Raw genomic sequence first — 15,091 nt, forward strand, 5'->3', positions numbered from 1 at the left:
GATGGTGCCAGAGTTCTGTCATCATTATCGTGTCTGAGGTAAACAGCGCACAAGCCTCTTGATCTTCATTAGGGGGAGATGAGAGAGGGACTGCTGTCGTCTCCCGGAGCGTGGGAGAGCTGCAGGGGTTCTGTGTTACAGGAGTTGCCTTCCTGTGAGCCAGGAGTGAAGGGCAGCCACCCAGGGAGGCTGGGGGGTTCAAAGAGGGAGTCAGCCAGAGAGGGGAGGGGTTGGGGGGACTTGAGGCCGTGGGAACCCTCCCTCTGTGCTGAGCCGGACGTTGGCCCTGGGCAGAGGCCCCATGGGAGGTCTGGGCACCACTTAAATCCCACTTCAGCCCTGAGGAGTCTTAAGATGCGCCATGGCCTAGCAGGGGGCATCCAGCCTTGTCCTGATCCCATCCACTCGGCACGACGTGGCCCCCATCTCGGTCGCTGTGCGTCTGGACAGGACCCGGTGTGATGGGGCCCCCATCTCGGTTGCTGTGTGTCTGGGCAGTGCCCGGCGCGACGGGGCCCCCATCTCGGTCGCTGTGTGTCTGGGCAGCGCCCGGCACCGTGGAGCTGGGATGTGGGGTGACCAGGCACTAGTGACATACACATAATTTAAGTCTAGTCTGGAAGCTAAAGCATGAAGGCTAGTAAGGGATGTTGGAAGCCCTTGGTGCTGGCGTTGGCCGGGAAGCAGAGGCACCCGGGCGGGCGGTAGGTAGGTAGGGGGAGTGTCTGGGGGGGAGCAGGGGATGACTGATGCTTGCCTGTCCAAAGGGGGCACAGGGAGAGGGACCTGGCTGCTGTCAGGAAGTTGCATTTTTCCCTTCACCGATTCCTTTGGCCATGTTGACAGGAGCTGAAGGACAAAATGACGGAGCTGCTGCCTCTGATCCCCGTCCTGGATCAATACAAAGCGGACACGAAAATGATCGTGCAGCTGAAGGACGAGGTGAGGAACGTCTCAGGGAGCTTGCTGGCAATCCAGGAGGAGATGGGCGCGTATGACTATGAGGAGCTGCAGCGGAGGGTGCTGGTCCTGGAGGCCCGGTTACATGCCTGTATGCAGAAACTGGGTATGGAACCAGCCGCCTTTCCCTCCCCTTTCCTTCCTCTCCCTCTCGCATGCCTGGGACAGCACCCAGGGGCTCCCCTCTCTGCTTCGCAAAGGGCCAAGAGGGAGAGCTCTGGGGGGTGGCATGAAAGTGCCTCTTTCACGTCCATTGGGTGTGGTTTCCGCTTGCTGAGTGAGCACAGGGTTCCCTGCCAGGGTCTCGCTAATCTCACTCCCTGTGTTGTTTCTGCACAGAGGGGAATGGGGTCTAGGGGTTAGCACAGCTGGGAGCCCGGACTCCTGGGTTCCATCCCTGGCTCTGGGAGGGAAGCAGGGTCTGGTGGGTTAGCGCAGGGAGGCTGGGAGCCAGGACTCCTGGGTTCTCTGCCTAGCTCTGGGAGGTTAGAGCAGGGGGTGGAGCCAGGACTCCTGGGTTCTATCCCAGCTGTGGGAGGGAAGCAGGGGCTGAGGTGTTACAGTAGGCAGAGGTGTCGCCTGCTGCTGGGGAAGGTGATGCAGGTTTCTGAGTCTGGTTCCAGGAGCTCAACGCCAGTGGGCTGAGTCTGGGGATGCTCCCGGTCCTCTCTCACTTTTGGACGCCTGGGCCAGACCAGGAGGGTGACGGGAATTCCCCTGGGCTCCCACAGCAAAGGGCGCCGGGAGTGCCAGCTCCCATTGCAAAGCACCTGGGACGGTGTCACCCTCATGCCATCTCCATTGTGACTGATTCATTCCCACATGCTCCCAGGCTCAGCCCCAGCCGAGGGACTGATGCCAGACAGCCGGGTTAGACTCCGCAGCGGACACATGCAGAGCGAGGAGCAGGAAGTACCAGCCCAGTGTCCCTGTCACGGGGTCCCCGGGCGATGCTCTGGAACTGCTCCCCACGAAGCCAGGCAGGACTCTGGGGAGTCTCCTCTCTGGGAGCAGCCTGTCTGCAGGACACACAGCTCACCCAGCTTCCCCCTTCCTGGGTCTGACCTCGGAGCATTCAGCCTCCTCTGCCCCTCCGTGCGCTTCCCACTGCGAGTCCGCCCAGGCGGGGTCCTGGGTGGGCCAGAGGGTCCTGCCCCCCGACTCCGCAGTCAGACAGGACTCTCAGCCAGCCAGGAAAACAGAAGGTTTATTAGACGACAGGGACATGGTCTAACACAGAGCTTGTAGGTGCAGAGAACAGGACCCCTCAGCTGGGTCCCTCTTGGGGGCCAGGAGGCCAGAGCCGCAACTGGGCCTCCCTCCATTTCCCCAGCCAGCTCCAAACTGAAACTCTCCAGCCCCCGCTCCTCTGGCCTTTGTCTCTTTCCCGGCCCAGGAGGCCACCTGATCCCTTTGTTCTCCAGCCCCTTCAGCTGGCACCTTGGCAGGGGGGGCCCAGGCCATCAGGAGACAGGGTGTCGGCCATTCTCTGTGCAGACAGCATCACACTGGCCCTCTAGGGCTCTGGGACAATCACACCCCCTTATCCCACCACCTGGATACTTAAGAAATGCCTAGGGGAAACTGAAGCACCCACAAAGTAGTCAGAGAAAACATTATGAACATTCCCACTTCGTCACAGTCCCGTCTCCATCAGTGTCAGAAGTTGTATGGAGCTCTGCAGGAGGCAGCGATGGGATAATCTGCCCTCAGGGAAAACCCCTCCTGACCCCCAGTAGTTATACCCTGAAGCAGGAAGATTTCTAGCCTTCCAGAACATCTGCTTGTTTAGTGGATAGTCTCTGTATCGTATGAATGTCCAACCCTTTTGTGAACGCTGCTGAGCTGTGTGTCAGTGACACCTTGTGGCAGAGAGTTCCACTGGCCAACAGAAAATGTGTTTCCTTCTCACTACCGTTGAACTTGCCACTTTCTTGTTTCACTGAGCGTCCCTTTGCTATGAGATAGGGAGACCAGAAGATCCAGCTGAGCCTTGCCCTGGAAGACGACTCTATTGTACGGGGTTGGCCCATGCTGAGAGCAGCCCAGCGTTTATTCCTACAGTGCTATTTGCATCACCATTACAGCAGCCTTCAGCGGTCCACCATGCTAGGCGCAGTGCGAGACCATCCCTTCCCGTCTGGGCATTCAATGGGCGTGGCAGGGGGCAGGCACAGAGAGTGGAAGTGATGGGCCCCAGGTCACCCAGCAGACAAGAAACCCAGGTCTCCTGTCCCCTGAGTGCTTTCCCTGGGCAAGACCAGCCTGGGATGAGAGCCAGGAGGAGTGGGGGGGGGAGAAGGGGGCGCCATGTTCCCCATGAAGCAGGGGCAGCCCTTGCATGGAGCTCTGATGAGCATATGACTCCCCAGCTCTGTCGGGCTGCCTGGCTTTCCCCTCTCAGCTTGGGTCCCTGCTTGCCCTCCGATGCAGGCTGGGAACGGCTGCTTTTCACCCGTGTCTCGTTGTCCTGGACCCCAGCCCACGGGCTTTGCTGCTACAAGCTAGAAATCCAAATACATCAGTAGCCAAGGGCTGCAGGTGCTTCGGTTGGGCTGGGCTGGCCTTGGGATGCCGCCCTGAGGCCTGGTTCTCGAGACAGAGGCAGTTTGCGGGTAGGACTCCGCCACCTCTCCGGGCCGCTGCTGTGCTTGCGGTCTGGTGCCAACCCCTTGTCTGTATGCAGGCAGCAGGCGCTGGGAGCTGTCCCAGTGCAACCCGGCGTCCACATGGCTGGTTTGCCGCTCTGCTGATCCCTTTCGAGTGCTAATGCTTAGACCCTGGGGCCCGATTCCCCCGCACCCGCGCAGAGCAGGAGTGGAACGGGATTGTTCTGTGCCCGCTCTGTGCTGGCAGGAAGCGCTGCCCCCGTGCAGAGCCAGAGGGAATCAGGCCGTTTTCCTTAAAACTCCCCCGGTCCCCTGGCATCTCCCAGGCTGCGCATCCCCCAGTTAACCTGTGTGTGTGATGAGCCAGCGTGGTGCTGGGCTGGAAAGTGGGAGAGCTGGGTTCTAGGCCTGACACTTCACTCTCTGGGCCTCTTTCCCCTCCCACCTGATGCCTGCTTAGCCTGTGAGCCCTGTGGGGCCGGGGCTGTCCCTCGCTCTCCATCCAGGCAGCACCTCGTGCAATGGGGGACCTAGTCGTGGCTGGGCCCATGCAGCACTTGGCACAGTTGGTGCCCTGGTCTCGGCTGGGGTCTGGGCAGCACCTGATGTGACGGGGCCCTGGTCTCGGTTGGGGTCTGGGCGGCGCCCGGCACGACGGGGCCCTGGTCTCGGTTGGGGTCTGGGCGGCGCCCGGCACGACGGGGCCCTGGTCTCAGCTGGGGTCTGGGCAGCGCCTGGCGCGACGGGGCCCTGGTCTCAGCTGGGGTCTGGGCAGCGCCTGGCGCGACGGGGCTCTGGTCTCAGCTGGGGTCTGGGCAGCGCCCGGCACGACGGGGCCCTGATCTTGGCTGGGGTCTGGGCGGCGCCCGGCGCGACGGGGCCCTGGTCTCGGTCAGGGTCTGGGCAGCAGCCGGCGCGACGGGGCCCTGGTCTCGGCCGGGGTCTGGGCAGCGCCCAGCACAGCGGGGCTCCAGTCTCTGCGTAATAGTGTAATAACCAGGGTAGGCAGGACTCAGCTGCTTTCCCCCAGCCCTGCTCGGGCTCGCTGGCTACCGTCGTTGCACAGGGACAGTGGGTGGGGGGGAGTGTCAAATGAAGGCTGTTGTATACAAGGCAGCCTGGTTGCGGGCTGCTCTGACCCCTGGCAATATGAGCGGGTGATAGATGGGGGTCTGGGGGCGGTTCTGCTCCCTTGTGAGGCAGGCAGAGCTGGTGTCCCCATTGCACAGACAGGGACTGAGGCACAGAGGGGTTAACTGACTTGCCCCAGGTCACACAGGGAGCCTGTGGCAGAGCAGGGTCTTAAACCCAGGGCCCCCAAGGCCGGGGACATGCCCTGACCATTGCACCCTGTCCCCTCGGCTCAGACCCTGCCACTCCCTCACCGGGGCAGGCGGTGAGGAGCTGTGCCCAAGGCAGTGGAAGTCGGGCACAAGGCTCCAGGGGTGGACGAATTCTCCCGAAGCAAAGTGATATTTGCATGTCGGATTTTCAGCCCAATCTTGCTGGTGTTTTTTGGAGGCTTCGTACATTGCCTGTTGAGGCTCCTGGGCCTGCTCCCTTCTGAGCTGCGCTTTTAGGGTTTGATTTCACCAGGCAGAACAAAATCTGGGACCCAGCTCTCAGCCGGGTCAGTGACGATGGAGAGGGACCCGGACTGGAATTACGCTCGTGTGAACCCAGTTACTCCAGATCTACACTGGATTAACTGAGATCAGGCTTGGGGCTACAACCCCCCAGAAGGTCACTGCTTTGCTCGGATGTGAATCCCAGGGGTCCAGATCAACTGTGGGAGGGCGAGGAGCCTTGTAAAGATGTCAGACTTCGCTGGCCAGAATCGACACTGCCCCCTCAAAGGCACCGGAGCTGCAGTAATTTACACCCGCTGAAGCGGGGGGCTGACTCGAGCCCGTTCCTGTCTAGCTCTGGCCTGGGATTGGGGGTCCTCGTGGAGATGCGGGGGTGCCTTTCCCCCCAAAGTCACACTGCTTTAGCAGAAATCGGGGTTTAAAGGGATTCAGTGCTAGAGACACACGCAGTTCTTTGCTGCCGGTGTCTGGTGAGGGATGAAGACAGGGACAGGAGCAGCATCTGCCTGGCTCAGGGAGGCACCAACCGGCTGGCTGTCGGTAGGGGACGTTCTCAAAGCACTGCACAGCCCGGACAGGAGGCTACCGAATGTGGAGGGGTCTCTGTCACTGCAGTCCGAGCCCCCTCCCATGCACCCTGCTCTGCCCCCCACTGATCCCTGCCCCCCTTTCCTCCATCCCTGCATTGCAGCGGTTGGGCAGGTTTCTCTCCTGTAACCATTCTCTCTGCCCTGCCACAGGCTGTGGGAAGCTGACAGGTGTCAGTAACCCCATCACCATCCGGGCGTCGGGATCCCGGTTCGGCTCGTGGATGACCGACACCATGGCTCCCAGCGCTGACAGCAGGGTGAGTGCCGAGGGCTTGTGCTGGCGTGTGAGTGCCGGGCTGGGGCGGGAGGAGTCCGGGGGCTGCCTCACCTTCCCATGGCTCCTCTCCTCTTGCAATCCAGCCACCTGGCTTGCATCACTCTGCAAAGCCTCAGATGGCTGCAGGCCAAGGTTTCCAGGGTTGTTTTGGGTGCACAAGTGGAGGAAGGGGTCTGATCTCCAGCCCCCAAGAAGGCCGCAGCACCCGCAGTCGGGACCGGATCTCTCCACTCCCAGCAGCTCCGGATGTGTCACTCAAGGCAGGGTTTTCCCCGGAGCTCAGCATCCAGCGTGGCTCTGCTGTGCTGGGTGCTTCCGACAATCTGGCCACTTACTCAGGTGCCTAAAGCAGCGGTTCTCAAACTCCTGTATGGTGAACCCTTTCACACAGCCAGCCTGTGTGTGCGACCCCGCTTATGAATTAAAAGCACCTTTTTTTAAATTTAACTCTATTATAAATGCTGGAGGTGAAGGCTGACAGCTCGTGACCCCCTGAGGGGTCACAACCCCCAGTTTGAAAACCCTGGCCTAAAGGATTGCTAGCCCCGATCCTGGACAAGGAGCCCTTGTGAAAATTCCAGCCCCCCTCTGTGTATTTACGTGCCCAGGGCCAGTCCAGCATTTAATCCAGGCATCGGGAAACACGCACCCCTTACAAAACGCCTGTAACCGTGGGCAGAGGAGACGGAGCCCGGCGGGGTGGGAGTGATGCTCAGACAGCTCTGAAATCAGGCATTTCTCTCACGATGCCGCTTTAGCTCTTAAAACGGCGTCATGCGCTCGCTCTGCAGAAAGAGCAAAACCATGTGTGATGTAGCAGAGTAATGGGGGGTGGGGAGAGCTAAGAAAACACAGTGAAACACCCGCAAAGGTGCAGCGTCTTCATTCCGCAGAGCTCAGCTTCTCGGCACAGTGAGCCCAGCAGAGCTCGGGAGAGGCAATTACTATTGCAGAGAAGTCCCGGTCCCCGTGAGAGACAGCAGCCTGTTTCTGCAGCCATGCACTCCAGCTTTTCTGCCAGGCGTGCTAGGGCCACACGCTGGAGGATATTAACAATTTGGAGCAGAAGCAGAGGATCCTGTTTCTAATTCCACAGCTCTCTCATTAATTGTCTTTCTGTTGCACATCCTGTAACCAGTGTCGGGTGCCCCCTAGCAGCATGTCACACGTGCGTAGCTGGAGAGTGAGCCTGGTGCCTGGAGTAACCTCTGGCCACACGTTGGTACAAAGGGGCTTAGACCCTCAGCTGGCATAACCTGGCATGACTCCCCTGGCTTCACCTTGCCCTGGCTTCGGGGCTGGGAACAACCGGGAGCAGGTCTTGGGAGTTGGGATAAAGCGGACTAGGAAGGGGATGGGGGCAGGGAAGCATGCTGCACTCACCACGGAGATGGTGTCTTGAAGCCTAAAGATATCCTAGGCCTTGTCGACTTGGAAAGTGGAGCCAGACTAATGCCAGTGGCTGCAGCTCATGCTGTGGGTTACTTCCGTGCAGGCGCACGCGTGGCCGTGTGCAGGGGGAATTGGGGCCTTATTTCTCTGTGTGTCCGTCAATACACAAACTGGACCTTGGTTGTATGAAGCTGGGGAAGCCCCTGCTGGCCGTGCAGGCCCGTAGCCAGGGCCTTGTGAACGCAGCCAGAGCCAAGCTGGAGCCGGTGGCAGAGCTGTTCCAGCTGGAGCCGGCTGACCTAGAGCCGGCTGCGGGGGGCGGGGTTCTATGGGGCTGTGCATTGCACCTGGGGACGCTTTGTGTCATGCATCCGCTTGTGATGGAACCTGCCACGGATGCAGGATGCGGGGGGAAGTTACCCAAGCGGGGCGCAAGGTTCTGTGCGTGTCCCAGAGCCCTCTGTGCCGGAGGCGGTGCACCCGGCCCCACGTTCCTGGGGAGCTGGCGTTTTGCAGAGGGTGTTTGCCCTCCGTTCCATGCGACGGTGCTTCACTGCCCTGGCCCCTCCAGGCGAGACACTCTCAGCCCGGGCTGTTTGTGTAGGGATTGTGCCAGCTGGGGCAGAAGGCCAGCCCTGCACACCCGCCCCCTGCCACGCACAGCCCCACCCTGTGCCCCAGAGCAGAGGCTGCGTCCAGGCAGCTGCGGGACTGCACTAGACCAGGCCCTCCGGACTCAAGTCAGTGGCGGATTCTTGCCGAGCTGGTGCAGTGTTACATTGCTGCCCACGCGTGGGCGCTGCTCCCCGCCCCTGCTCATCACATTTTTAGTGTTAATCAGTGAGCCTTGGAGCCCGGAGCCTCTAGGCTTGGAGGAGTCCTCGGTGACCCCCACCAGCTCCAAAGGCCATAAGCTGTCAAAGAGAGGGACTGAACCTACTGCTTCAGGAAGTGAAACGGGGAGCCAGGACTCCTGGGTTCTATTCCTGTATCAAGGGAGGGGGGGAAGGAAGCCAGGACTCCTGGGCTCCGGCCCTGACTTGGGGAGCGGGTTTAGAGCAAGAAACTCTTGGATTCTGTTCCCAGCACTTGGGCAAGTCACTTTTCTCTGGGCCTCAGGACAAGCATCGTTCCTTTGTTGCCCTGTGTCGGCAGCGCCCGGCACGTCAGAGCCCAGTGCTGGCGATATGACGGGGCGACCCCAAGAATTGCGCAGTGGGTGAGTCGCAGACAGCACCCACACAAAGCAGCGCGAAGGCACACCGGGCGTGGCTGTAACAAGTGGAGATGTAACCGATGCTGCTGATGGTTTGAATTAAGGAAGGAAGAGAGGCTTCCATGAGGCCAGAGCTCAGGCCCTCCATAGCTCTGGCGCTGCGTGGGAGCTTGGCCAGTGCTGGCAGCTCTGAGCGGCCTGGCTCATTAACAAGGGCTCAGGATGGATGGGAGAGCTGCGTGTCACTGCAAATGGCACATTTTGTGTATGGCTCGGGGGAGCGGCGGGGGCTGATGGATGGCCACTGGGAGAAATTGGATTTCTAACACGCGACGAGGAAGGAGCCATTGATTCAGAAATCGGCCTTTTTGATTGTGGGGTTTGTGTTTTCAGACCAGATGGGCAGCGGCCTGGGGGCGTCCCAAAGGACCAAACCAGCCTCCAAGCCCCCGTGCCTATCCCCAGCCTCCAGTGGGGATGGGCATCCTCTGTGCCTGGACTCCTCTGCCCTAAGAATAGGGCTCAGCCCAGCGCTGGCCCTGGGGGAGCCGGGCTGGCTGGGCCAGCGGGGGGGTAAGTGGCATTTCCAGCCACAATGTAGAACTGTGCTAAGATTGGGGGCTCTGTTCTCTCCTGCCCTGGCCGCCTCGTGTCGCCAGTCAGTACCCTGCTGGGAGGGGGGGGGCACTTCTTTCGTGCTGGGCCCTGCTCAGGGGTTGGGGGCAGGAGGGGCCTGGGCCCCAAACAGGGGTGAATTTCCCCGGGAACCGCCGCCCCGTCTAACCGCGCGGCTGTTCCCTCCCGCCCAGGTCTGGTACATGGACGGTTACTACAAGGGGCGCCGCGTGCTGGAGTTCCGCACCCTGAACGACTTCATCACGGGCCAGAACTTCGTGCAGCACCTGCTGCCGCACCCCTGGGCCGGGACGGGCCACGTGGTCTTCAACGGCTCCCTCTACTACAACAAGTACCAGAGCAACATCGTGGTGAAGTACCACTTCCGCTCGCGCAGCGTCCTGGTGCAACGCAGCCTCAACGGCGCCGGCTACAACAACACCTTCCCCTACTCCTGGGGCGGCTTCTCCGACATCGACTTCATGGTGGACGAGAACGGGCTGTGGGCGGTCTACACCACCAACCAGAACGCCGGCAACATCGTGGTGAGCAAGGTGGACCCGCAGACGCTGGAGATCCTGCGCAGCTGGGACACCGGCTACCCCAAGCGCAGCGCCGGCGAGTCCTTCATGATCTGCGGCACCCTCTACGTCACAAACTCCCACCTGGCCGGGGCCAAGGTCTATTTTGCCTACTACACAAACACCTCTAGCTACGAGTACACGGACATCCCGTTCCACAACCAATACTCCCACATCTCCATGCTGGACTACAACCCGCGGGAGAGGGTGCTGTACACATGGAACAATGGCCACCAGGTCGTGTACAACGTCACGCTCTTCCACGTCATAAAGACTTCGGGCGAGTTGTGAAACCGCTGCCGGACTCGGTTCTTCGCTCTTTCGTTTTTTACACCTCGGGATCGACCGTTCTTTTCGTGAAGGAAAGCCAAGAGGTTCTTCTTTGCTGTTTTTTTCTTTCTTCCTGTGGTTCACATGACGCATGGATCTCGTCTGCTTTCGTTGGAGGCAAGGTCAATTCTTTTCTTTTCTTTTCTTTTCTTTTGGGTGGCAAATAAAAATGATCTCTTTGACATTTGATGGAGCTTGTGCCTTTTCTTTCCGATTTTGGCCATGTCTCTCTGCCCCTGTGCAGGGGACACGGGTTTCTAATTCCTGTGGGGACTTCACCCCTGTAAATACAGAAATAGGTGAGAGTCGCACACAGAACAATGGCAAACATCAAAAAGTGCATTATACATCCAGCGCATAGAAGCAGAGGGGTGAGAAATGTAAAGATTCGACAGCCAGAGTTAAATGTTGAAATAACAGCCGTCATCACAGCTGAGCTCCGAAGCACCCAGCTAGAATAATGGTGAATGTTCAAAATGACAGAGATCAAATGTATACAGCTAAAATGACAAATGTTCAAAACGATACGTGCAAGTAAAATACTGGCAAGTGTTCGAAAGGACGGGTTTTAAAATGCAATACGGGTACACTGCTGGTCAGTGTGAAACCCTAGACGTGCGAGAACAGAACGAGCGCCTTGTTGGTATTGACTTAGTCCAGTGTCACCCAGAGCCCTTGCTGTGCTAGAGATTGTAACATGTCTCTTCTTTTGTGGTCGTTCGGTGCAGAGGAACCAGCACAATGGGGTCTGGCCCATGCCTGGGGCTTCCAGGCACTTCAGTAATACGCCTGATAGATACCGTACTGCGTCTAGCGCAGTGGGGTCCTGCTCCAGGTCTGGGGCTCCTCGGTGGTAACCCTGTACAGCTCATAACACACCCAGGGCATACGAGGTGTCTGGGTCTCCGGCTGCCCCCGTGCATGTAACGTGTCTCCCCGCAGGTGGATTCTCTCGTCCTGCCCCACGTGAGAGTACACCAGGCCCAGTTCCAGCAGGTGCTGGCCAATGCCCTGCCCTCCCGGCTGCCCTCCCACGCTGTGCCAGATGCTGGTGCAGACATTTACCCCCACGCCCAGCAGGTGTGAGCTGCTGCCAGGCTGCTTTCATTGCCTCTTGCGCCCTCTGAGCGGGCACCGGCTGTCACGGAGTCCCCGGGCGATGCTCTGGACCTGCTCCCCACGAAGCCAGGCAGGACTCTGGGGAAGTCTCCTCTCTGGGAGCAGCCTGTCTGCAGGGGACACAGCTCACCCGGCTTCCACCTTCCTGGGTCTGACCTCGGAGCATTCAGCCTCCTCTGCCCCCCCTGCGCTTCCCCCAGCGAGTCCGCCCGGGCGGGGTTCTGGGGGGGCCAGAGGGTCCTGCCCCCCAACTCTGCAGTCAGACGGGACTCTCAGCCAGCCAGTAAAACAGAAGGTTTATTAGACAACAAGGACATGGTCTAACACAGAGCTTGTAGGTGCAGAGAACAGGACCCCTCAGCTGGGTCCATTTTGGGGGGCAGTGAGCCAGACAACCCCGTCTGCCCTTCACTCCATGTCCCAGCCAGCCCCAAACTGAAACTCCCTCCAGCCCCCGCTCCTCTGGGCTTTGTCCCTTTCCCGAGCCAGGAGGTCACCTGATTCCTTTGTTCTCCAACCCTTTAGCTCTCACCTCGCAGGGGGGAAGGGCCCAGGCCATCAGTGGCCAGGAAACAGGGTGTCGGCCATTCTCTGTGTCCAGACCCCTGCACACACCTGCCCTCTAGGGCTCTGCAAGGATCATACACCCTTATCCCACCCCCCTAGATACTTAAGAACTGCATAGGGGAAACTGAGGCACCCCCACACTATTCAGAGGAAACATTAAGAACAGTCCCACTTCGTCAGACCGGCGTCTGCACGAGCCCTGGGCAGCTGGCAGAAGAGAGCTGGGCTGCTGGAGTGCAGTGGGGGAATGGCTGCAGCCCTGCGCCCTCCCCTGCTGAGCCATGGAGCTGGGGCCACGGCACTCTCAGCTGAGGCCTGGCATTACAGGACTGCCCGGCCCGGGACCTCACCTGCACCACGTCTTGTCAGGCGTGAGGCTGCGTTCTGTTCTAGGACCCAGCCTCTCGCCATGGGCCTCAGCCAAAGCCTCCCTGCAGGAGGGTGGAGCCTCCTGGGTCCCACACAAGGAGTCGCTGAGGCTGCTGGCAGGGCACAGGCTCAAGCTGCTCGCTTGGGTTGCCCTGCCTGCCCTGGAGTCTGTAAGCACCCTGTTGTCAAGGGGATTTGGGTCACATCTGCGCTCGGGGACGGGGCTGGTTCTCCCGGCATCCCAGTGCCTGCAGCGTTCCAGAGGCTCCAGGGCTAAGCTCTGTATCAGCCTCGTCTCACCTCCCTTGTTAGCCTGGGCACTGCCCCCTGGCACTGGCTGAGAACGGCCCAGCCCCTGCAAAAGCCCCTGGGGGCTCAGCCTGGGCCCAGGGGGTCAGATGTCGCCTGCTGACACGGTCCCGGCTCGGTGCAGATGCTGACTCAGGGATGAGCCCCGCACCCCTTCCCGGTGCTCGGCGCACAAGCCCTGCTGGCAAAAGGCTGCGCTGACAAACAAGGCATGCCAAGGCAAAAAGCAGGGGCTCGCCGAAGTGTCAGCCAAGCGGGCCAGTTGTTCCACGTTCCGCCTCGGGTGGAGCCAGGGGCTGCTTCGCACCAGCTAACCGAAACGTGTTAACTCTGCCGCTGTGCAGCCAAACACAGGGCGCTATGCATGGGGACTGGGTGCCCGTCTCTGGCCTGCCCTGTGCAGGAGCTCAGACCAGCTCAGCGGCTGGTCTTGTACCCCGTGAAACAGGAAATTTCCCCAGTGACCAGGGGAAGGCAAGGCTGCTGGGAGAAGTGCGCAGAGAAATGCTCTGGTGCTGTGCTAATGTACTCAATGCTTTTTTTGCCTCTGTTTTCACTAACAAGGTCAGCTCCCAGACTGCTGCGCTGGGCATCACAAAATGCGGAAGAGATGGCCAGCCCTCTGTGGAGATAGAGGCGGTTAGGGACTATTTAGAAAAGCTGGACGTGCACAAGTCCATGGGGCCGGACGAGTTGCATCCGAGAGTGCTGAAGGAATTGGCAGCTGTGATTGCAGAGCCACTGGCCATTATCTTTGAAAACTCGTGGCGAACCGGGGAAGTCCCGGATGACTGGAAAAAGGCTAATGTAGTGCCAATCTTTAAAAAAGGGAAGAAGGAAGATCCTGGGAACTACAGGCCAGTCAGCCTCACCTCAGTCCCTGGAAAAATCATGGAGCAGGTCCTCAAAGAATCAATCCTGAAGCACTTGCATGAGAGGAAAGTGATCAGGAACAGCCAGCATGGATTCACCAAGGGAAGGTCATGCCTGACTAATCTAATCGCCTTTTATGATGAGATTACTGGTTCTGTGGATGAAGGGAAAGCAGTGGATGTATTGTTTCTTGACTTTAGCAAAGCTTTTGACACGGTCTCCCATAGTATTCTTGTCAGCAAGTTAAGGAAGTATGGGCTGGATGAATGCACTATAAGGTGGGTAGAAAGCTGGCTAAATTGTCGGGCTCAACGGGTAGTGATCAATGGCTCCATGTCTAGTTGGCAGCCGGTATCAAGTGGAGTGCCCCAAGGGTCGGTCCTGGGGCCGGTTTTATTCAATATCTTCATAAATGATCTGGAGGATGGTGTGGATTGCACTCTCAGCAAATTTGCGGATGATACTAAACTGGGAGGAGTGGTAGATACGCTGGAGGGGAGGGATAGGATACAGAAGGACCTAGACCAATTGGAAGATTGGGCCAAAAGGAATCTGATGAGGTTCAATAAGGATAAGTGCAGGGTCCTGCACTTAGGACGGAAGAACCCAATGCACAGCTACAGACTAGGGACCGAATGGCTAGGCAGCAGTTCTGCAGAAAAGGACCTAGGGGTGACAGTGGACGAGAAGCTGGATATGAGTCAGCAGTGTGCCCTTGTTGCCAAGAAGGCCAATGGCATTTTGGGATGTATAAGTAGGGGCATAGCGAGCAGATCGAGGGACGTGATCGTTCCCCTCTATTCGACATTGGTGAGGCCTCATCTGGAGTACTGTGTCCAGTTTTGGGCCCCACACTTCAAGAAGGATGTGGATAAATTGGAGAGAGTCCAGCGAAGGGCAACAAAAATGATTAGGGGACTGGAACACATGAGTTATGAGGAGAGGCTGAGGGAGCTGGGATTGTTTAGCCTGCAGAAGAGAAGAATGAGGGGGGATTTGATAGCTGCTTTCAACTATCTGAAAGGGGGTTCCAAAGAGGATGGCTCTAGACTGTTCTCAATGGTAGCAGATGACAGAACGAGGAGTAATGGTCTCAAGTTGCAGTGGGGGAGGTTTAGATTGGATATTAGGAAAAACTTTTTCACTAGGAGGGTGGTGAAACACTGGAATGCGTTACCTAGGGAGGTGGTAGAATCTCCTTCCTTAGAGGTTTTTAAGGTCAGGCTTGACAAAGCCCTGGCTGGGATGATTTAACTGGGAATTGGTCCTGCTTTGAGCAGGGGGTTGGACTAGATGACCTTCTGGGGTCCCTTCCAACCCTGATATTCTATGATTCTATGATTCTATGTGTGTAGGAGGTCGGGGTCCTGGGCAGCTCCCGGTGCGACAGAGCCCTGATCCCGGTTCCTGTGTGTCTGGGCAGGGCCCGGTGCGACTGGGCCCCCATCTCGGTCGCTGTGCGTCTGGGCAGGGCCCGGTGCGACGGGGCCCCCATCTCGGTCGCTGTGCGTCTGGGCAGGGCCCGGTGCGACGGGGCCCCCATCTCGGTCGCTGTGCGTCTGGGCAGGGCCCGGTGCGACGGGGCCCCCATCTCGGTCGCTGTGCGTCTGGGCAGCGCCTGGCACAACGGGGCTCTCGTCTCAGCTGGGGCCTCAAGGCTCCCTGGTAGTAAAATTGAGTCCAGCTCTGTTAAGG

The 15,091-nt window shown here is 59.0% G+C and overlaps 1 protein-coding gene across 2 annotated transcripts in view; it reads left to right on the plus strand.

Moving 5' to 3' along the window:
• Positions 1-10,346, plus strand: part of OLFM2 (olfactomedin 2) — an 88,739-nt gene extending 78,393 nt beyond the window's left edge. For both annotated transcript variants that reach the window (XM_073318420.1, XM_073318419.1), the window contains exons 4-6: positions 847-1,066; positions 5,899-6,005; positions 9,443-10,346. In XM_073318420.1, the coding sequence (XP_073174521.1) occupies positions 847-1,066; positions 5,899-6,005; positions 9,443-10,120 (1,005 nt within the window). In that variant the 3' untranslated portion in view covers positions 10,121-10,346. The remainder of the gene's footprint in view (positions 1-846; positions 1,067-5,898; positions 6,006-9,442) is intronic.
• The last annotated feature ends 4,745 nt before the right edge of the window (positions 10,347-15,091 follow it).

Source organism: Lepidochelys kempii, chromosome 20 (assembly GCF_965140265.1).
Source record: "Lepidochelys kempii isolate rLepKem1 chromosome 20, rLepKem1.hap2, whole genome shotgun sequence".
In the NCBI taxonomy this organism is placed as follows: Eukaryota; Metazoa; Chordata; order Testudines; family Cheloniidae; genus Lepidochelys; species Lepidochelys kempii.